Genomic DNA, 23,431 nt, shown 5'->3' with positions numbered 1-23,431 from the left:
TAATTTTTAGTCTACTTAAATCAAGTGCGCCCACTATCATCCGTTTTAGATGGGTTCAACCCACCACAATAGACTAAAAGGTCGAACATGGTTTGTCTCTGTGCTTATCAACCTTGAAAGTCCATTGATGCGACATTTAACCCATTTGTGGTATCATTCCGCAGAACAAGTCATTCCCGACTACTAAGTAGCTATCTAAGTTCATTCTTTTTTCCCCCCTTTGTTGCATAAATAAACGAATTTCTTAAATTTAAAGTTCATCCCAAAAATATCAGTTCATAAGAAAAAATAATTCTCAAATAACAACATTACGGAAAATACCGAAAATAAACGACTATGGCGAACATGTTCCAGTTCCAACCGGTTGGAAAGAACGTTAGTTTTCTTATGGGTTGGGACAGAAAACAGCGAGTTGACTGAACACAAGGTAAAGTATCGTTCTAGTGTATTTTTGATGGTTTAAACTTCACTTTTGGGCTTTTAAGTGTGTTCTAAGCCTTTCTGTAACGCAGTACGTATGTTTTCATGGGGGCCGCCATTTTGAGAATTGTAAACAACGGAAGTGGCTCTGATAGGCTTAGTGGTATCGAAGCAGGCATAGGTGTACGATAACGTTCATACAAGAGAAAGCGCGCGTCAGTCGTCTTGTGTGTGATGGAAATTTCCACTGACCCACCACTATGTTTATGAGTCTTACCCTCATAGTGGTGCTACATAGTAAACAGTGTATTCCACTTAATTTCATGAACGTGCATTTTAAAGACTCAGAAATGTGTGAATATTGTTAATTGAGCAGAAGAGCGATTTTTCTATGTGGAATTTGTTCTGAATGAGAGACAGTGATCATTCGATTAATAAAAAAGAATACTGTTTTGCTTTTGGTCACATGGGTGAATACAATATGCGCATCGATTGGTTTTCATAAACCGGTTTAATACTAGTAAAATCCAACCGTGTTCTGGTTACTCACGGAAATAATTGCAACATTTTCCAACTATACCTGTAGTGAATCTCCGATTGTATTGATTTTAATCTTACTATCGCCAGTTTAACGTGTCCTTCGTACAATGCTACAAGTGATTTGTGTACTTCATGGTAAAAGTGTTGAACAGAGTGAGGTGTTAAGTAGAGTTAGATACTGATGAAACTATCCAAGTCCCAAGTCACATCACCACAGACTTACAGGCGATATCAGGTCAAAACACCCCCTGCCTAACTGCCTGAAACTAGTATATATATATATATATATATATCTTATATGTGAGCACATTATTGGCTGTGTACTTAACCGTTACCTAAATATTAACTTCATGAAAGATTTTGTCATAGAAAATATTTTAAAGAGAGAAACTGAGCATATTTGAAGCCCTTCTATTTGACCATGTGGTGTTTGACATAGCCAGAAATAAATATATGGCTGCAGAGTTGATGACAGCTGATCATCTGAGATACTGGCAAAGTGAAAATATTTAAATACATGCATTTTAATAATTGTTATAATTGCAGACACACATTTATCCCCAGGCTGCTAGAATGCACATTATATACTGTGGGTATTTGGACTGTAAATCATATTGGCCAGTAGCAATTTAAAGGAATCATGAAATATCTGTAGCTAATAATTCTAAATGTTCAGCTTTTAAGGTAACTAAACAGAAATGAATAAAAGTTTAATAAATAATTTTATTTTGGTGATATTATTTTACTATTTAACTGTAGAACCGATGATTCATATCATAATGGCTTTTGCTGATATTCCAGTAGCTCATAACCAATGATTCAAAGTCTATTGGCTTTTACTAATATCCCGCTCTGCTACCGCTTTACACATGGTTCAAATCTTAATGGCTTTTATTGATGTCCCACAAGCCCTTAACGGGTGGTTCAAATCTGATTTACTGATATTCCATTGGCCTTAACAGGTGGATTTGAACCACTGGTAGTGTTGGCAGGTGTGTGAGGTACCCGCTATGCAAACGTTAAATCCCATTTTGTGCGTATATTTATGAAACATAGTGTAGGTGTTATGGGGCGGTAGTGAAATTTGTGGAGATGTCACTCTTTCTAAACATAAGCCAAAGCTTGGACCAGGGTACCTCTTGTGCTGACCCAGTATTTTTGTTTATGCAATTATTTATTTTATGGTGTCAACATAAATATTTGGAAGGTAGACTGTTAGATATGTGATGTATTTAAAAAAAATTCTGGATTGTTTTCAAGAGAAAACCATGGGACTTAAACAGACCCAGCTTGTTAACTAAATTCTAATATAACAGTCAGTATTAGTTTATGCATTCTAGCAGGCAGTGTTAAGACAAAAGGGATATTTTAATGTGGCTCAGTTAATGTTGCTTTTTAATGCGAATATTGGTATGTACAGTAGGAGTTGTTGTAGAAAATCTCTGATTTTGTGATCATTTTTGTTTAAGGCTTTTTCTTCAATGGTTTAAGGGGAAATCGTATAGATGCCGCCTGTGGTAATGAACTCCTCATACCCAGAAGAGGCTGCCAAGCTCCTGGACTTCAACCAGAAGCTCGACATCAACTTACTGGACAACATTGTAACATGCATGTACAATGGAGAAGGGCCACAGGTAAGTATATCAGACAGAAAGTTAATGGAATGATCATTCGTCAGTGGACTGCATGCCGTCATGTCCTTTTGTTTGTTTCATCTTTCCAAATACCTGTCTCATATCACCTGTTTTTCACACATTGTACAAACTGCTTCAGGGATCTGGACATCGGATCAAATAACTATGTATTTTTACTGGTCATATTTGTGTTCCACTGGACCAGTAATATACATGTATATGCCTCATGCCATCACTGATAGAATGACAAATGCCCATTAAATAATTGGAAATTTAGCCAGCACTTTGTGCCTCTTCGTCTTTGTTTAGCAGTGACCAATTTAGCCAGCACTTTGTGCATCTTCGTCTTTGTTTAGCAGTGACCAGTTTGGCCGAGGTTTACGGGTCTCGTCCAGTACGGATTTTCAACACAGTATGTCCTTGTACAATACACCTCTATGAAATACAAAACATTTCACAATAGCCTAGTTATTGTATAACTCAATTTATCCAAGGACTTTCAGGGCCTCATTTTGGTGAATCAACAACAACACACTTGTATGGCGATTACTTGACAGAAATCTACAAAGGGGGCTCAGCATTGTTGCAAGTTGACTTACATTAAATAACGCTTGAAATCATTTTTGTTAAATAACGAATGAGAATCATGGCATTTTTGGGGAATGCCTTACATTGCCAATTGTAAAAAAAAAAAAAAAAAAATTATCAAGGGAAATAAATCAAGGTAGAGTAACACCTGTAAATGAATTCACCTCCCATGAAAAATTTAAAGTTTTTCACTTAATAAACTATTTTTTTGGATACGAAGTAAATTGAATGTTTCAGAATATGTGCTGTTACATAAATGTGTGTGCCTTCTCATTTTCTCCTGTCAGACTGTGCTACACCAATGTACTGATCATAATGTTGCATTTAAATAAACTGAATGTAGGAATCAATTTCGTAACACTTTCTTCTGATAGAGGAAATTACATTTTACTAGGATCCTACAGATAGGTTGAAAGAAGGATTGATTTTTTTTTTTCAAAAAACAAAAACATGCTGCCAAGCATTGGTTCATTATTTTGAGGGCAATTGTTCTAAATGTAACATTTGATAAACTCCTGATATAGCCGGAAGAGACCAATCTGATTCTAGCAGCTACACCAAGGCAGGTAAAAACGAATTACAGAAGGAGACCTAGAAGAGTCATGGCCGCTTAGGAAGTATGGCTAAAGAAAAATAATATTTACTACAAAATCTGATGAGTGGCTAAAGTGACTGGCTAAAAAAAATACTGACCCAGTGGAAGCCGTGCATAATGATATATGGTGTTCATTATTTGACTGAGCCAAGGCCGGGTCAAAGAAAGTGTCACATTACATAGGTGAGGGGCAGATATTTCTTGCAAAAGCAAGCATACATGTAAATTAAAGCCTCTATAATTCAGACTTAAAATATAGTCTGTAATTTGAACCATGGTATGTTTAAACTAGCCTTGAAAATGACAAAAAACTCCTGGAAAACTCCTTGAATTTTATTTTCATATACCTGTATGAACCCTGTAGCAGCATGTGTGTCTTGTACCTTGCCAATTACATTTACAGTCAGTGTAAATTTCAAAGTACTGAAATGTATGAATCTGCCAGAATTGTCTTTTGTGCTGAGAAAACATGCAAGTTTTTCATGTCAACAACATGAAATACTCCTTGAATTTCATTTTCATATATCTGTATGAACCCTGTAGCAATATGTGTCTTGTACCTTGCCAATTACATTTACAGTCAGTGTAAATTTTGAGGTACTGAAATGTATGAGTCTGCCAGAATTGTCTTTTGTGCTGAGAAAACATGCAAGTTTTTCATGTCAGCAACATGAAATACTCCTTGAATTTCATTTTCATATATCTGTATGAATCTGTAGCAATATGTGTCTTGTACCTTGCCAGTTACATTTACAGTCAGTGTAAATTTTGAGGTACTGAAATGTATGAGTCTGCCAGAATTGTCTTTTGTGCTGAGAAAACATGCAAGTTTTTCATGTCAACAACATGAAATACTCCTTGAATTTCATTTTCATATTTTTGTATGAACCCTGTAGCAATGTATGTATTATGTACCTTGCCAATTTCATTTACAGTGTAAATTTTGAGGTACTGAAATGTATGAGTCTGCCAGAATTGTCTTTTGTGCTGAGAAAACATGCAAGTTTTGCATGTCAACAACATGAAATAATTTCTAAATACATAATACCGGATATTGTACATAGACATATATATCAGAAAGTCAGGTTTTTAGAGTGGCAAAAGTGCTGTATTTAGGGAGGACTAACGGCTTACCTTGAAAGCTCCCTAGTGCTTGACTATAAATGACGCACAAGCAGTGCCCCGTTTCCTCCATAAACAGGATCAGTTATAAAACTTTCAGGGCGGCCTTAAACACCAATCATATAAGTAAACAATTGAGCCTCCGCAGCCGAGGGGGTTAGCTCGCCAGCACGGCGCAGTGACCCAGGAGCCTCCCACCAATGCGGTCATTGTGAGCTCGTGTGCAGTTCATGCAAGCTTCCTCTCCGGTCGTACGTGGGAAGGTCTGCCAGCAACCTGCAGATGGTCGTGAGTTTCCACCCACCATAATGCTGGCTGCCGTCATACTGTATAAGTGAAGTATTATCACGAAGGCTAGTGGATCATTTCAGTGATAGATTTTGTGGATGTTGATAGGTTGGCCTCTTGTATGACACAGACCTTTACAGATGCATGTATTCACACTCTCTACTGTATACTTTACAGCAACAGAGGATGGCCCAGGAAGTTCTCACCAACTTGAAGGAACATCCTGATGCCTGGACGCGAGTGGACACTATCTTAGAATATTCAAGTAACCAACAGACAAAGTACTATGCCCTACAGATATTAGAAAATGTCATAAAAACCAGGTGGAAAGTATTACCAAGACCACAGTGTGAAGGTAAAGATTCTTTGCCAGATGAATTGAAGAAACTTTTATCAGCCATTGTATAAAGAAAGTGTCTTTGGATAACAATATGTAGAATCCATTCCCATGCCTTTGTAAATCTTTGTGTTCAGTTTTATTGATTTTGAGACATTCTTGTTTTGTCTTTTTCGGACAGGAATCAAGAAGTATATTGTGGGACTGATAATCAAAACATCTTCAGATCCCAATCTCTTGGAAAGAGAAAAAGTTTACCTTGGTAAACTGAATATGATACTGGTGCAGGTGAGGACTTTCCTATGCATTTCCATGTTCTTGTGGGGATTAAGGGTGAACTGAAAATTTATTTTATGTTCTGTTAATGTTGCCAACACTGTTATGAAAACACTTATATAGAGTTCCAGGAGCCTCTCACAAATGCTGTCTCTGTGACTTTAAGTCCAGCTCATACTGGCTTCCTCCCTGACTGCAAGTGAGAGAATCTGCCAGCAACCTGCGGATGGTTATGGGTTTCCTCTCACCATATTGCTGGCCACCGTTGTATAAGTGAAATATTTTTGAGCACAGCAACACCAGTCAAATAAATAAATATGATGTTCAGCTCCACTCATTCATTCTTTTCATTTTTACAATCACGTTTGCTCTGTTTTAATGTGAATAAGCGTAACTTGTTGACGAATTTGTGTAATTCATTATTGAGTCCTTTTGTCTATTTATCTGAATAGCTTTTATAAGGAATACACGGTGCATTGATTTGGTGTTTATGTTATATTGACAGATCCTAAAGTATGAGTGGCCCAGAAACTGGCCCACATTTATCAGTGACATTGTGGGGGCAAGCAAGACAAATGAGTCTCTGTGCCAGAATAACATGACCATTATGAAACTCCTAAGGTGAGATAACTCTGTTCATGTCCATAGACAGAATGGATGTTTCTCAAGTAATGAGAGTATACACAGAGCTGTCAAGTTAAAAGTACATGGTATGTGTAGGGGAAAAGGAAGAATATCAGAAGTTGAGGATATAGCAATGTAAGTTGAAGTAGAAGTGATTGACTTCAGGCTGGTTTCTAATAACAGGAAAGTTCAAAGAGTGGAAAGGTTTTAAGACTATTTTTGTAGTGGAACATGTTTGAGAATATAGGTTCAGGGCCTGAGAAGTACTGTTTTGTTCACATCAATTGCTGATAGGTTACCACAATGAGAAAGTGGCTAGAAAGAAACCTGTATACATTGTAAATGGTGAACAGTTTTTCGTATGCAATTTGCGCCAGTATGTTAATATTTTTTGGATTCATATTTTCCCTCACAGTGAAGAAGTTTTTGATTTTTCAAGTGGACAAATGACACAGGCAAAGGCCAAACACTTAAAGGACAGCATGTGCAGTGAATTCTCATCAATATTCCAGCTCTGCCAGTTTGTTATGGTGAGTCAAGGGATAAAGTGGAATTAGCAGTTGTGGGTGTGAGGTGGAGCAGGTTGATACGTCCGAACTCAGTATTACTTAAGGCTGATCAAAGTGTTTATCAGTATATCATCAGCGTGCCGTCTTCAAATTTAACTCTTTGCCAGCTGTCCATTGCTTTATGCTTAGTGTACCAAGTGTGGAATTTGATTAAATCTATTGTATTAGTTCTTCAAGTGTTGTTATTTTTAGTTATAAGCATGCTGGAAGGTCAACATGCTTTACCATTTGGGTTGTTTTTGCCTTCTCAGGACAACTCGCAGAATGCACCACTTGTGGGGTCAACGCTAGAGACTTTGCTTCGATTCTTAAATTGGATACCGCTGGGATATATCTTTGAAACCAAGCTCATCACTACATTAATATACAAGGTAGGTTTGAATGTGAATTGTTATTTTTTGTTTCTTGGAATAATTTATAGTCACAACTTCATGTTTGATTTAAGTGCAAGTTCTACAGCCTGTGATACACTTAGTACATGGTTACGTCAGTGTTTCATTTGAGCCTTAGCAGTTTGCTGAAATTGCAGGAGAATTTGACATTTTTTTTTTATTTTTGGACTTGAATGATTAGCATCTGAAAATGTTATATATTGATCATCTGTTTATAAGCTCTGTCCCTGTGGCATGACGTAATAATCCTATCAGTATCATTACAGGAACAGCCAACTAGCGTTTAAATACACTGACTAATAAACATGTATTCAACAGACTAAGCTAACCTCTATAATTATAAAAGCTCACTACTGAAGTGCCTTTGTGTGTCATGGGCTTAAGGTTGTTCCAGACAAAAAAAAATTCTTTGGAGCAACGCTCATATTTTTTGTCATGACGTCATGTCAGGATATATTGAGTTTTGGGGGTGAAAGTCATGTACGGCAAAATCATAGCTTTAGAGTGAGATTTGCATGATACCAAATGAACGTGTTTACATGTATGTGTCATTGCTATGATTTTGAAGCAAAATTTTGCATTACATGAGCTGTATCCAAAATACTGGCTGAAGATTTAACCATCATGATTCCATTTAAACTAAATTAATGTGAACTTCTGTGCAAAGGTAAAGTTTTACTAATTAACATGAGCCCCTCCACCTCTCCCCCCAAAACTGCTGTATTTCCTTTATTTAAAGTAGGCATTCAAAGCACTTAATATTATGTTCAATATTTACATGTGTTGCACAGTTTTGATTGCAGTTAAACTTTCTTCTACTAAAAAACAAGAACAATTAAGTGCCTTGAATGGTACTTATTTTGTCATGCCTTTGACTTGTTAATAAAGATGGTGGTTTTTCTTAACAGATACATTGGCAAATTGAAAACCATCAAGTGCCATTTTTACAGTATGTGAATGAATTACCACATCTTTTCCTCATGTACATATAGATTGATGTTCAGTGTATCTCCAATTTTTTTTTTTAATATATATTTTACAATACAGAAGACATGTTTTCGTTTGTAAAACACATGTAAAACTGACAAATTTGATGTTCTAGCATTCATTTCCTTTGTTAATATCTTTGCCTTTGTGGTATGGTTGTTTCTACTCATGGAATTTTGTTTTGTGATAAAGAATTAACTAGATTTCAACTTGAACTGTTTGTCATGACTAAGTAAGTATGAGGAAGGGATTTTGTGGTAAGGTATTCTACTTGTTGAGACAAGAGACTTGAACTCCAGTATGTTTTGTTTCCTTTTTTCAGTTCTTAAATGTACCCATGTTCAGAAATGTTACTCTCAAGTGTTTGACAGAAATAGGTTGGTATTGCATGGAACTTAGCTGGGATTTGTAGTCTAGCTTTTGTTCTTTTCTGTTTTATGTGGGTTGTTTTACTAACTCTCAGCCTGTTACATTATTAGGTTTTGCTTCTCTGTTTTTTTTTCCTCCATGTTATACATTAGCATGCTGTTCTTTCTGTTGTCAGTTCTGTAATTAAACTGATTGTAACTTCTACATGGATGCGTTCGACTTTCTAAAACTGCATATAAGGGAATTTTGTATGAAAATGTCTGAAGTGTTGAACAAGCGCTGTGTGTGTTGCTAGATGTTTCCATGTGGTTGGGGGAGGTTTTATAGCACTTGTTTTTACATTACATTCCACTGTGATGATACTATCATTAAGAAAGTTCAAATTTACTAAACCGGATGTGAAGCAAAGGGGCATGTAGAAATGCCTAAATGGTAATAGTCAATCCTTTTCTGATTTATACTTGGGGCAAGTGTTCATTGTATTTCACATATATTTTGGGAACATTTGCCACTGACCATTTATCAGATCAGTCAGTCATGAATTCGTCATTTATAGGAACAGACCACTTTCACATAATGTGGGAATTATCTGGAAGGCGGCTTTGTGCAGATTCAGTATTTGTAATACCACATCTAAATGTATATATCTGTATTTAATGTGAAAATATAACAGCTAGAGCGTGTTTAATAAAAAGAATCCTTAATCTGCCACTATTGTTCGTCCTGTACAATGTGGCCTGAAGTCCACTGTAGAGTCCCAATGTTATTTTGCATTTTGTTCACTGTAAGAGAAAAAATCATGAAAACTGTTTGGATTGTGCCTGTGGCTTTTTAGGTGATGCATACTTTATTTTCTAACGTTGGTCTGCTCCTTTAACGCAGTGCTGCTAACAGCTGTTGTTAGTTACTTGTACAAATTTCCTGCAGACCGATACATGTACACAAGTCTGCATCAGTAAACCACCCGGTCCTGGTTTACGCTTATTCCGGGGGATAACTGATGTTGTTGTCACAAGAACAGAGGTTCATATTAAAAGCTTTCTGTTATTACAGTTCCACTGAATGACCTCTCACAATACTGAGTATTTTAATAGAGTCTAATAGAATGAAAAGAAATAGAATGTAGCTTGTAAAAGCAGTAATCGAAAGATATGTGAAGTATGGTACAATATAGATATATTGGAAATGAACGTAGAGCATTCGGTGCCGAGTGTCTTGGTCAAAAGTAATGCAATGTTTCAAGCATGCATACGGGCCTGAGTAATGTTTTCATGAAGTCTTCAGTAGCATGTAGTGTGTTGGATGTGGCTTTATAGTTTACGTTGTAATACATCTGGTCTGTCTGGCCTCTCACTTCGGAAGTAATTGATGTTTGGAATAACAGCTGTTTAGGTTGTTGTTGCATCAAGTTTTCACTTTTGACGTGGGCTATTTAAAGAATGTTTGAAAGAAATGTGTTAATTTGTTTGGTATATTCAGCATTTATAATAGATGCAGCTCTGTATCTGTTTTAGAAACATGTAATTACATGTGTGAATAATTGTGGCTTCTTTTCCACCAGAACTGATCAGTTTGGTGTTTATTTCTTTTTTAGGAAACACTTTACAGATAACCTGACTCTAGAGAATTCTAGAAGTGTATCAATTTTTAGAAATTAATGTTAGCATTTTATTGATATTTCTTCAAAATATTGAAAAAGTAATCGGGGATAATCTTACGATCAATGGACGCCAAATTATAACATTGTAATTTTTAACTAGAATCTACCTAGTACAAGTGGAATTGCTTACAGTAACATGGGCCTATATTAGTTTGCACTTTCTGTTTCGACAGCTGGTGTTCAAGTATTACAGTATGATGAACAGTTTATCCAGCTGTTCACTCTGACAATGACACAGTTGAAACAGGTAAGTCACACAATTTGATAAAAATAAGTCTGCTGCAAATGTTCATTCTCACAGTGACACACCTGAACAAAGTTATAGTCTGTCATGTCATTTGATGAAAGTAAGCCTGGACTGCATGAGATGTCTCTGGCAGCCGTAACTAAAACAGGTAAAGTCTGTCATGTCATTTGATGAAAGTAAGTCTGGACTGCATGAGATGTCCTGGACAGATGTAACTAAAACAGGGAAAGTCTTTCATGTCATTTGATGAAAGTAAGCCTGGACTGCATGAGCTGTCTCAGACAATTGTAACTGAAACAGGTAAAGTCTGTCATGTCATTTGATGAAAGTAAGCCTGGACTGCATGAGCTGTCTCAGACAATTGTAACTGAAACAGGGAAAGTCTGTCATGTCATTTGATGAAAGTAAGCCTGGACTGCACGAGATGTCTCAGACAATTGTAACTAAAACTGGGAAAGTCTGTCATGTCATTTGATGAAAGTAAGTCTGGACTGCATGAGATGTCTCTGACAGTTGCAACTAAAACAGGGAAAGTCTTTCATGTCATTTGATGAAAGTAAGCCTGGACTGCATGAGCTGTCTCAGACAATTGTAACTGAAACAGGGAAAGTCTGTCATGTCATTTGATGAAAGTAAGCCTGGACTGCATCAGCTGTCTCAGACAATTGTAACTGAAACAGGGAAAGTCTATCATGTCATTTGATGAAAGTAAGCCTGGACTGCATGAGCTGTCTCAGACAATTGTAACTGAAACAGGGAAAGTCTGTCATGTCATTTGATGAAAGTAAGCCTGGACTGCATGAGCTGTCTCAGACAATTGTAACTGAAACAGGGAAAGTCTGTCATGTCATTTGATGAAAGTAAGCCTGGACTGCATGAGCTGTCTCAGACAATTGTAACTGAAACAGGGAAAATCTGTCATGTCATTTGATGAAAGTAAGCCTGGACTGCATGAGATGTCAACTGAAACAGGTAAACAGTTCCACCATTGTTGATAATGACTTGGGGATCTGCATCTGTTAACTGTGAGGATGCAACCGATAAGTCTGCATATCATCCTTAAATATAACTAAATTTTTTTTCTTGTTGTTTACGATTTGAATTTGTTGATAGTTCAATATCCTTGGGTCAGCAATTATATAAATAAATTCCAGACGAGGAGTTGACTTTTGTTTCATAAGTTATTATGCCCACATTTGGAAGGTTTCATATCTCTGCATTGGTATTCCAGACGAGGTGTTGACCTCTATTTCATAAGTTCTTTTGCTCACATCTGGAAGGTTTCCTATCTCTGCATTGGTATTCCAGATGAGGTGTTGACTTCTGTTTCACAAGTTGTTTTGTCCACATCTGGAAGGTTTCATATCTCTGCATTGGTATTCCAGAAGAGGTGTTGATTTCTGTTTCACAAGTTGTTTTGTCCACATCTGGAAGGTTTCATATCTCTGCATTGGTATTCCAGACGAGGTGTTGACTTCTGTTTCACAAGTTCTTTTGTCCACATCTAGAAGGTTTCATATCTCTGCATTGGTATTCCAGATGAGGTGTTGACTTCTGTTTCATAAGTTCTTTTGCCCATATCTGGAAGGTTTCATATCTCTGCATTGGTATTCCAGACGAGGTGTTGACTTCTGTTTCATAAGTTCTTTTGCCCACAGCTGGAAGGTTTTTATGTCCGCATTGGTGGAAGGCTCTAATTGGTTCTCCTTTCATTTCAGATGTTGCCATTGGAGACAAATATCCGAGAGGCTTACCAGAGGGGAAGCGATGATGAACAAAACTTTATCCAGAATTTGAGCCTGTTTTTATGCACCTACTTGAAAGAGCATGCTCAGCTGATAGAGAGGAAACAGGACTTACACCCTACGCTGATGGAGGTGAGGACACATGCAGTTATCTCTCCTACAACATTAGTCACTTCCCGACGAAGGAAACAAACTAGAAACAATACTTCAGTCCTCTGGCATAGTTTGGACTGTTGTGAAATCCGAATAGGCGTGATGCAGATTCCCAGTCTGGCTATCCAGTATTTGAGTAAATGTTTATGTTGTGAGGTCACACTTACATGTACATTACAGCCTGTGATATTATAAACAGGACCCCCTCTCGCTTTCAAATCGGTGAAATATTTTCGAGTACAGCGTAAAACAGTAGGATGAATAGAATAACATGGGATATGTCAAGTCAAACTACAGTGAGTTGGAGTCCTAGGATTTGTTTTACAAGGCTTTTGCAAAGTTACACTGAGTACATTTACTATGGTGACATGCATCTTCTGTCTGTGTTTCCTAAATTACCACTGCTTCATGAAGCAAGATTTGAGCAAACCAACCTTGCCACAGGGCTTCTGCCTACAGGAAAGGAAGTTTTATGGCCAGGTGGACACCATATATCACTTGCTTGGACAAGAAAATAAAACTGAAGATGGATCCAAAGGAAATAAATGCACAAGATGATCATGTAATTTGTGCTGCACTGAATATGTTGGCAATGGTCTAAAAGATATTTAGAAAAGTATACCTTAAAATAACATGGTTTTCTTCTCACCAGGCCCTACATTACCTCATCCTCATCTCAGAAGTAGAAGAAGTGGAGATTTTCAAAATTTGTCTGGAGTACTGGAATACGTTGGCAGCTGATTTGTACAGAGAGAGTCCTTTTCCCATGGCCCCTTCACCATTAATACTGGGCAAACAGCATGGAGAGATGCCCATTCGACGCCAGCTTTACAATCCTCAGCTTACCAAGGTAAGTGGATCTACGGTTGAGAAGTGCAAAATACAGAAAATCAGCACAGTTCTTTTCATGTTTTCGCAAAATGTGGTTGATTAGATGGCAAACCAGTACCATTTATAGAGGATTCCTACGGCGTCTTATTAAATGCGAAGTGTAAAGAAAGTATGAAGTACGGTTTAAACTTTTCCCTGGAATACTTTGTGCTAAAGTTGCATCTCTTTCTAACCTGGCAGGTAAGACGAGTAATGATCTCACGGATGGCCAAACCAGAGGAGGTATTGGTTGTGGAAAATGAGCAAGGAGAAGTGGTGCGGGAATTCATGAAGGACACAGACTCCATCAATTTGTATAAGAGTATGAGGGAAACATTGGGTAAGTCGTGTCTGACACATAATGAGAATTTAATTTTATCATCAAATCACGGGATGTGGGAAGGTCAACCAACAACTTATGGGATGGTCAAGGGTTTGCCAAGACTCTTCCTGGTTTCCTTCCACCATAATGGTGGCTGTTGTCATACAAGTGAAATTTTTGTTATGATGGTTAAGCTCATTTGAGTCTATTAACGATGTGGCATGTAGACGTGTGAAGAAGAAACTTTCAAAAAGACAGATAGAGAACATTAAATATATATGGGTTTGCTGATGCAGCTGCATGTTATTTGTTAACAGTGTATTTAACTCATTTGGACTATGCTGACACGGAGGCTATTATGACAGAGAAGTTACACAACCAAGTAAACGGTTCAGAGTGGTCCTGGAAAAATCTCAACACGGTATGTATGACCACAGCCTGCTTGCACAAACATTCACGCAAAATCTCCGTTTCTGGTATTCAGATTTGTGGTATCCCTATTTCTAGACCTATATTGTCTCTTAAGAATGGCGACATTCACGCCAGCTGGTGTGTGGTAAAAGTTGAGTTTACAGATTTCAAGTCGTTTATGTGTTAATTTATTTTTTAGATTGGTGTTTAATGCTTTGCTCAGAAATTTATCACTTCTGCAGTTAAGTTTATGGGTGGAAGAAATCTTGAGCGCCCAAAGTCAGATTTTAGTTGAAGCACAGTTTTATTTGCTCCCCTTAAGATCTATGAAGTTTGTCACTATGTAGTATATGTTGTCTCTCTGACAGTTATGCTGGGCTATAGGGTCAATAAGTGGTGCAATGCATGAGGATGATGAAAAGCGATTTCTGGTGACAGTCATAAAGGTAAGTTTGAAGTTTGTGTTTCTATTATGACTACCATAGTTTTGAAAAGTGATGAAAAACACACTGAAAAAATCTTTTGTGAAAGTGATTCCCACTGAATGAAAAAAAAGTTAAGCAAGCATTAATTTTTTTTTCACACTGCCATATCTTGTTGTAGTAGTTGTTGATGCACTCTGCAAGAACAGAACGTTTGTGCTCTGTCAAGAAACCCAATGAAATTAGTTTTCATTGAGTAATCCTTGGATATTTTGTTGGGTAACAGTTGTGTGTAGATCATCAATCACACCGCTAACCTGTGTCACTGGATGATCTCAATGGGCCTACACCATTGGTTCAGTTTGAATTTTCTGCTGGCAGGACTTGCTTGGCCTGTGTGAACAGAAGAGAGGCAAGGACAACAAGGCTATTATAGCTTCTAACATTATGTATGTTGTGGGACAATATCCCAGGTTTCTGCGGGCTCACTGGAAGTTCCTCAAGACCGTTGTAAACAAACTGTTTGAATTTATGCACGGTAAGTTACTTTTGATCCTTTTGTATGAAAAATATGTTACTTATAGTTTTGTTGGCCATACTGAATATTTTATTAAAACGTGAAGTAATTATATGTATAATTAATTTAAACTGATTTCGTGTATGTGAAAATTGAAAAAAAAAAGACAAATGTAAAGAATACCTTTCAGTACAGTAATCTTAGCTGTATTTACGAAGGTTTGCACTGTGAAGAGCTTGGCGTTTGTCACTCTGTATACACTTGTCTGATTCACAGAAACCCATGATGGTGTTCAGGACATGGCGTGTGACACATTTATTAAAATTGCTCAGAAATGTCGACGTCACTTTGTACAAGTGCAGGTGGGAGAAGTCATGCCGTTCATAGAGGAAATCCTCAATGGCATCAACACAATCATATGTGACCTCCAGCCTCAACAGGTACAAAAAACTAGTCTGCAATAGATACGTTTTACCTCAGTAAAGTTATCATTTATCCTTATCTTGTATCTTCCTTGAAGGTAATATGTATGAAGACAAACAAATTATTTTGTGTACCAGCTGATGATTTATTAATTTGTGTAAGTCTTATTTGAGAGATAAAGGACAATTTAGAACATTTTTTGATGCTTTGGACATCAGTCCTTGACACATTCTTCTGTTATTTGTTTGAAGGTGCACACATTTTATGAGGCGGTGGGCTTTATGATCAGTGCTCAGACAGATTCCATGGCTCAGGAACATTTGGTGGAGAAGTATATGATGTTACCTAACCAAGTCTGGGATGGAATCATTAACCGAGCCACTCACGTAAGCAAAATACTAACATTTGTCCAGATATTTATATGTGGTAAGTTTATTGCTTAAACTTTCAAAGTTACGAAGGAACCTTAGAGAGAAGCACACCATTCAGCAAATTTGGAATGTTTTTAGCTCAACTAGTCTCGAGCCCACTGAAAGATTTATCAGAAACTGTTTTACTTTCACTTAAAATGCCTTTGGAGATATGGGAAATACAGGTTTTGTGTACAATCCTAAACGCGCTTAAGGCAGTACTTGGTAGAGACTTGTGGCGGCTTTATGACTCATTTTTCACTAAGTCCTTCACTAAATGGCCGTGCGCTTGCATGTGTCTTTAACAAAACACCTGTCAAGTGTGAAGTTGGGCAAATGAGTGCTTGTGAAGGAATTTAATAACAAACATTGATGTATCTCATTGTTTGTTGTTGTTTTTTTTGTTCTTTTACAGTGATGATTCACTATTGCACTATAAACCATGGGAAATGAGCTGATACTATTTTCTTGCCATTTTCAGAATTTTGAAGTGCTGAAGGACCCTGATGCTGTAAAGCAGTTGGGCAATATTTTGAAAACAAATGTACGAGCTTGTAAAGCTCTAGGCCATCCCTATGTGGTACAGGTGAGTCAGACATGCCAGCATTGTGCTACAGTCTCTCTCTGCAGACTGTGGAATGATTTATTTTTGTGGTTTTGCCACCCGTTTTCTGTTAATGTCAAGATAATGCAAACTTGAATATACCATAAAATCTTTATTATCAAGTGAGGAAATTCTTGAAGATTTAAAATATAAGGCTATCTGTATAAGATTACTGCATTGTCATACCTGCCGTATAAGTGGCTGCGGTGCTGTGTTGTAGCTTGGTCGTGTGTACCTGGACATGCTGAATGTGTACAAGGTGATGAGTGAAAATATCAGCAGCGCCATCGCTACTAACGGGGAGAGCGTCACCAAACAGCCTCTGATCCGTAGCATGAGGACTGTCAAGAAGGAAACCCTCAAACTCATCTCAACCTGGGTGAGCCGCTCCAATGATATGGTCATGGTAAGTTAACAAGGTCCATCAACTGTAACACCTCGGACTATATACATTAAGAATTGGAATTGTTCAAATTCTTTTTGCTGCAAAATATTGAAATCTGTTTCTAGTACAGCGTAATAAATAGGGATGTCATTCTTCTTGCTGCATGTTAGATGGTGAGACAACAGGTAGAATGGATCATCTCCTCAGCTTTCTGAACAGCACTCCGGACTGATGTGGACTTTTCACTTTCAGGTGGCAGAGAACTTCATCCCACCTTTACTGGATGCAGTGTTGAGAGATTACCAGAGAAATGTGCCAGCAGCAAGAGAACCAGAAGTTCTCAGTACCATGGCTACAATAGTCAACAAGCTGGAGGTAAGCTGAAGCAGGTTTCAGAGATAACCATTCACTTCTAGTTAATTTGCAGTTTGTTTTGTGGCTTAGCCAAAGTATGAAGTTATTGGAACTTCAGATTTGTCACATTCATTTATTGTTGAGGGTCAGATAGTGAAATTCAGGGCAAAATTTCTGGATCTGGTCTTTCCTGGAGAGTATTGTAATTCTCATTTCACATGCTTGTTGTATTCTTGTGTTACTTTTGATTTAATAGCAGTGTTTGATATTTTATTATTTATTCCAGGTCTGCCAGCAACCTGCGAATTGTCGTGGGCTTCCCCTGGGCACTGCCCGGTTTTCTCACACCATAATGCTGGCCACTGACCATAAGTAAAATATTCTTGAATACGGCGTAAAACACCAGTCAAATAAATAAATAAACTATTCATTCCATGGCGGTTTCATTTCGGTTGCCTGCTGCCTAAGCTGTGAATGCGAGTCTAATCTTTACTGACCTGTTTCAGAGCCATGTGTTGAAGGATATCCCACAGATCTTCGATGCAGTGTTTGAATGTACTCTGGACATGATAAATAAAGTAAGTTGTCAACCGGATGTAGCTCCCACAGGTCTTCGATGCAGTGTTTGAATGTACTCTGGACATGATAAATAAAGTAGTTGTCAACCAGATGTAGCTCCCACAGGTCTTCAATGCAGTGTTTGAATGTACTCTGGACATGATAAATAAAGTAAGTTGTCAACCGGATGTAGCTCCCACAGGTCTTCAATGCAGTGTTTGAATGTACTCTGGACATGATAAATAAAGTAAGTTGTCAACCAGATGTAGCTCCCACAGGTCTTCGATGCAGTGTTTGAATGTACTCTGGACATGATAAATAAAGTAAGTTGTCAACCGGATGTAGCTCCCACAGGTCTTCAATGCAGTGTTTGAATGTACTCTGGACATGATAAATAAAGTAGTTGTCAACCAGATGTAGCTCCCACAGGTCTTCAATGCAGTGTTTGAATGTACTCTGGACATGATAAATAAAGTAAGTTGTCAACCGGATGTAGCTCCCACAGGTCTTCGATGCAGTGTTTGAATGTACTCTGGACATGATAAATAAAGTAAGTTGTCAACCGGATGTAGCTCCCACAGGTCTTCAGTGCAGTGTTTGAATGTACTCTGGACATGATAAATAAAGTAAGTTGTCAACCGGATGTAGCTCCCACAGGTCTTCAGTGCAGTGTTTGAATGTACTCTGGACATGATAAATAAAGTAAGTTGTCAACCGGATGTAGCTCCCACAGGTCTTCAATGCAGTGTTTGAATGTACTCTGGACATGATAAATAAAGTAAGTTGTCAACCGGATGTAGCTCCCACAGGTCTTCGATGCAGTGTTTGAATGTACTCTGGACATGATAAATAAAGTAAGTTGTCAACCGGATGTAGCTCCCACAGGTCTTCGATGCAGTGTTTGAATGTACTCTGGACATGATAAATAAAGTAAGTTGTCAACCGGATGTAGCTCCCACAGGTCTTCGATGCAGTGTTTGAATGTACTCTGGACATGATAAATAAAGTAAGTTGTCAACCGGATGTAGCTCCCACAGGTCTTCGATGCAGTGTTTGAATGTACTCTGGACATGATAAATAAAGTAAGTTGTCAACCGGATGTAGCTCCCACAGGTCTTCGATGCAGTGTTTGAATGTACTCTGGACATGATAAATAAAGTAAGTTGTCAACCGGATGTAGCTCCCACAGGTCTTCGATGCAGTGTTTGAATGTACTCTGGACATGATAAATAAAGTAAGTTGTCAACCGGATGTAGCTCCCACAGGTCTTCGATGCAGTGTTTGAATGTACTCTGGACATGATAAATAAAGTAAGTTGTCAACCGGATGTAGCTCCCACAGGTCTTCGATGCAGTGTTTGAATGTACTCTGGACATGATAAATAAAGTAAGTTGTCAACCGGATGTAGCTCCCACAGGTCTTCAATGCAGTGTTTGAATGTACTCTGGACATGATAAATAAAGTAAGTTGTCAACCGGATGTAGCTCCCACAGGTCTTCAATGCAGTGTTTGAATGTACTCTGGACATGATAAATAAAGTAAGTTGTCAACCGGATGTAGCTCCCACAGGTCTTCGATGCAGTGTTTGAATGTACTCTGGACATGATAAATAAAGTAAGTTGTCAACTGGATGTAGCTCCCACAGGTCTTCGATGCAGTGTTTGAGTGTACTCTGGACATGATAAATAAAGTAAGTTGTCAACCGGATGTAGCTCCCACAGGTCTTCGATGCAGTGTTTGAGTGTACTCTGGACATGATAAATAAAGTAAGTTGTCAACCGGATGTAGCTCCCACAGGTCTTCAATGCAGTGTTTGAATGTACTCTGGACATGATAAATAAAGTAGTTGTCAACCAGATGTAGAATGAAACCCCGCAATTTTTTTGGTTCAGGACCAAATTTCCAGATTGTTCAATATTCATTTCCTAGTCTTGTTTGTGGTTCTGCTTATCTGGTTTCTGTTAAAGGTTATTAGTTGCAAATAAGTTAAAACTTAGCACTGTGTGAGAAGAGACTAACCAGGGGCAAACTGCTTTTTCATGAATCCTGTTTTTACATGATATTATGTTTTCATAGGATTTCGAGGAGTTCCCAGAACACAGAACAAACTTCTTTGTGCTACTGCAAGCGGTCAACTCAAACTGTTTTCATGGTAAGATTTCACCCAACATTTACTGTCTTTTCACACTGCCCACAGATGTGTCTGGGAGTATTGTCACTTCCATCTTGTAACTGCAGGGAATATGTATTAAGCGTTTAACATTGAAAAAAAAAAGACAATTTTGTTACAAGGGCCAAAAGAAAACTTTTTTGTCGTCGGTGTTTTTGAAATGTCCGTGTGAAAGTAAAGGTTTTTATTTTCTGCGTATCTGGTTGACCCGTGCGTGATTCTGTTTGCAGCTCTACTCAGTATCTCAGCGCCTAAGTTTAAGCTGGTGTTGGACTCTATTATTTGGGCATTCAAACACACAATGAGGAATGTAGCAGACATTGGTCTGGACATCCTGTACAAGTTACTGCAGAACATTGCCGATGAGGAGACGGCTGCCCAGAGTTTCTACAGCACCTACTTCACGGACATCTTACAGCATATCTTCTCTGTGGTCACGGACAGCTCACACACTGCAGGTTGGACCCTATTCTTTTGTTTAATAAGAAACATGCTGGGAAATTATACATCAAAATGTTTGGAAAAGAACTGTAATTTTGAATTATTAACATGTTATAATTTTCATTACTGTAACTTTGCACAAATAAATCATCGCATACTGTTCTGATGTAAACCATTAATTATTGTGCAGTTATCTCCTACAGGGACAAAAACATGACATTTTATTGTGAGTGTGCCACATCATAGACTCCTGACTAACTTGGTTGTTTGTTTGCTTGTTTAGGTTTGACGATGCATGCCACCATCCTGGCATACATGTTCAGTTTACTAGAGGCTGGGAAGATAACTGTCGCTCTGGGGCAGGACATCGGACCCAACCAGAACATCCCCTACATCCAGCAGTTTCTGTTAAACCTGCTCAAAGCAGCTTTCCCTCACCTCAATGAGTACGTATCACAGCCAGTCAGCCACCTATGTAAACTTGTGCCTTTGTGTGAGACTTACTGCAGGGGTTTCATTCAGGTATGGGACATTCATGAAAGGAAAGGACAGCACCTTGTGAAGGCGTGCCATAAGAATGTTTACACCATTTATCATTTTCAGGGTCTTCAAAATAGGCTGCCATAGTGTACAAAATAGGCTGCCACAGTGTATGCAGCAAACTTGATCTGTTTGAAGCCCGTGCATATTTAGTTGTCGCTGCAATTTTCTGGTGAGCAGTAAACGCCAGAATAGTTTGGCGAAGACGTCATTGCAAACCTAATTTAAACCATATCACATGAACTTTTGACCAACTGCCCGGCCTAGCCTTCATTGTCAGGATTACTCATGTACATCATACAGCTTGGCCCAGCCCTTGTTGCCAGGATTACTTGTGTACTTCATACAGCCTGGCCCAGCCCTCATTGGCAGGATTACTCGTGTACTTCGTACAGCCTGGCCCAGCCCTCGTTGCCAGGATTACTCATTTACCTAGTACAGCCTGGCGTAGCCCTCATTGCCAGGATTACTCATGTACTTCGTACAGCCTGGCCTTGCCCTCGTTGCCAGGATTACTCATGTACTTTGTACAGCCTGGTCCAGCCCTTGTTGCCAGGATTACTCGTGTACTTCATACAGCCTGGCCTAGCCCTCGTTGCCAGGATTACTGATGAACTTCATACAGCCTGGCCCAGCCCTCGTTGCCAGGATTACTGATGAACTTCATACAGCCTGGCCTAGCCCTCGCTGCCAGGATTACTGATGAACTTCATACAGTCTGGCCTAGCCCTCGTTGCCAGGATTACTTGTGTACTTCATACAGCCTGGTCCAGCCTTCGTTGCCAGGATTACTGATGAATACTTCATACAGAGGCTGTTCTGTTTATTTATGTCATCCAGTCATTAACGTTATTTCTATTCTTCCTTTCAGACCCCAAATCAAGGTCTTCATTGAGGGCCTCTTCAGCTTTAATCTAGACATCCCAGCATTCAAGGACCATTTGAGGGACTTCCTGGTTCAAATCAGGGTATGAGTTTTGAGCACGTCCTTGTATATTATTGTTGCGAATCCTACATAAGGAGACACCCTGGCGAGAAATGTCTGATATTAAGCATGATTTCTCCTTCCTGTATAAGAGGTGTCATTCTGCTTGTAAAAACATTTTAAACTTTGCCTGTATTGTATAAGCACTACACTTGATGTAATTTTCGAAATTTAACTGATTTTTGTTGATTGATTTAACTGCCTTGTTGATATTAGCATTTGGCTTGTCCCCACATGAACCTAAACTAGTAATCAGCTCTGTGCGTGATACAGAGCTTTTTTAGCCCACCCATTAAGTCCATTTTCAACCTTATAAAATCATATGTCTTCAGGTAGGTAGATTGAAGACATTCACTTTGTGATAGATAGGTGATTTGAAGTCCAAACTGAGGTGTGGTTATGTTGTGCTGTAGGAGTTTGCGGGCGAGGACAACAGTGACTTGTTCCTGGAGGAGAGAGAGAATGTGATTAAACAGGCCCAGGATGAGAAGAGGAAGATCCAAATGTCTGTTCCTGGTATCCTCGGCCCTCATGAGATACCTGAGGAGATGCAGGACTGAGACTCCAACCAGGGGAGACAACTCAACAGACAGAGAGCTGTAGTGGGAGTTATTTTGTAAAGGTTGACTGGACACAACCTGATATATCACCACCGTATTACATCGAAATCGAACTAAAACATGTGAAAGTGAAGACTTGTAGTCTTTGTATTGTAAATACCTTTTGGAAATAGTTTTGTGTCATTTCTTCATGATGTATATAGACCAGCTATCGGTATTGGGGGAGCATGTGGTGTGTTTGTGGTACTTCATGGTTTTCTATTCTCTTAGATTTTCAGCTGTGTGTTAGGTGTACAATGGGCCCATTTTCAGCTCACAAAGCATTAATATAAGTCAAAACCTTACCCATCATGTCACGATTGAGTCCTCAGTAGCTGAGTGGACTTGTGATGACTTACATGATACCAATCAGGTGGCACATAGAGGCTATGTACAAAATGTTGGCTGCAATACTGTACATACCATATTTTATATAGAGTATATTGGTTACATGAATTTGAACAGGTTTTCTTGGTTAACAGCATGTTGTCTAGGTGTTTAAATGAACCATTCTTTTCATTAGTCCCTTGGCTAGAGCGAGCATCTCAATTCTCATGCCCAGTTTCCCCTCGCTGTAGTATATGGCTAATTCCCTGATCATCACTTGACTTGTTCTATCATTACTTCATGCTGCTCCGGCTGGATTCTATTTATTTTTTTGTCATGGTGAGGAAGGGTGGAGCTGTGTAGAATGTATACTGTTTTTTTTTCCCTACCTGGGTATGTTGTACTGTGGTGAGACCATGACAGTGGAGATGTCATAGCTGTACATACATACATACATATATATATATATATAGATATATATTCTGTGGTCTGTGAGTGACAGGGCTAATGTAAAGCTCTAAAGGTATGCATGTAGGTCTTGTGTCAG

The 23,431-nt window shown here is 38.5% G+C and overlaps 1 protein-coding gene across 1 annotated transcript; it reads left to right on the top strand.

Annotated features, from left to right (window-relative positions):
- Nucleotides 1–338: 338 nt before the first annotated feature.
- Nucleotides 339–23,321, top strand: LOC135468311 (exportin-1-like). The gene is made up of 26 exons (XM_064746493.1): nucleotides 339–427; nucleotides 2,430–2,594; nucleotides 5,365–5,542; nucleotides 5,706–5,812; nucleotides 6,306–6,421; nucleotides 6,840–6,954; nucleotides 7,245–7,364; nucleotides 8,695–8,749; nucleotides 10,575–10,648; nucleotides 12,367–12,525; nucleotides 13,199–13,396; nucleotides 13,618–13,756; nucleotides 14,056–14,159; nucleotides 14,518–14,595; nucleotides 14,953–15,109; nucleotides 15,365–15,528; nucleotides 15,763–15,897; nucleotides 16,403–16,507; nucleotides 16,746–16,931; nucleotides 17,163–17,285; nucleotides 17,771–17,842; nucleotides 19,899–19,974; nucleotides 20,223–20,450; nucleotides 20,717–20,879; nucleotides 21,845–21,941; nucleotides 22,372–23,321. The coding sequence occupies exons 2-26, from the start codon at nucleotides 2,466–2,468 to the stop codon at nucleotides 22,516–22,518; spliced, it is 3,225 nt and encodes a 1,074-aa protein (XP_064602563.1). The 5' UTR covers nucleotides 339–427; nucleotides 2,430–2,465; the 3' UTR covers nucleotides 22,519–23,321.
- The last annotated feature ends 110 nt before the right edge of the window (nucleotides 23,322–23,431 follow it).

This window comes from Liolophura sinensis, chromosome 6, assembly GCF_032854445.1.
Source record: "Liolophura sinensis isolate JHLJ2023 chromosome 6, CUHK_Ljap_v2, whole genome shotgun sequence".
Classification (NCBI taxonomy): domain Eukaryota; kingdom Metazoa; phylum Mollusca; class Polyplacophora; order Chitonida; family Chitonidae; genus Liolophura; species Liolophura sinensis.
Note: the sequence above shows the minus strand (reverse complement) of the source record. Positions and strands in the feature narration are given on the sequence as shown.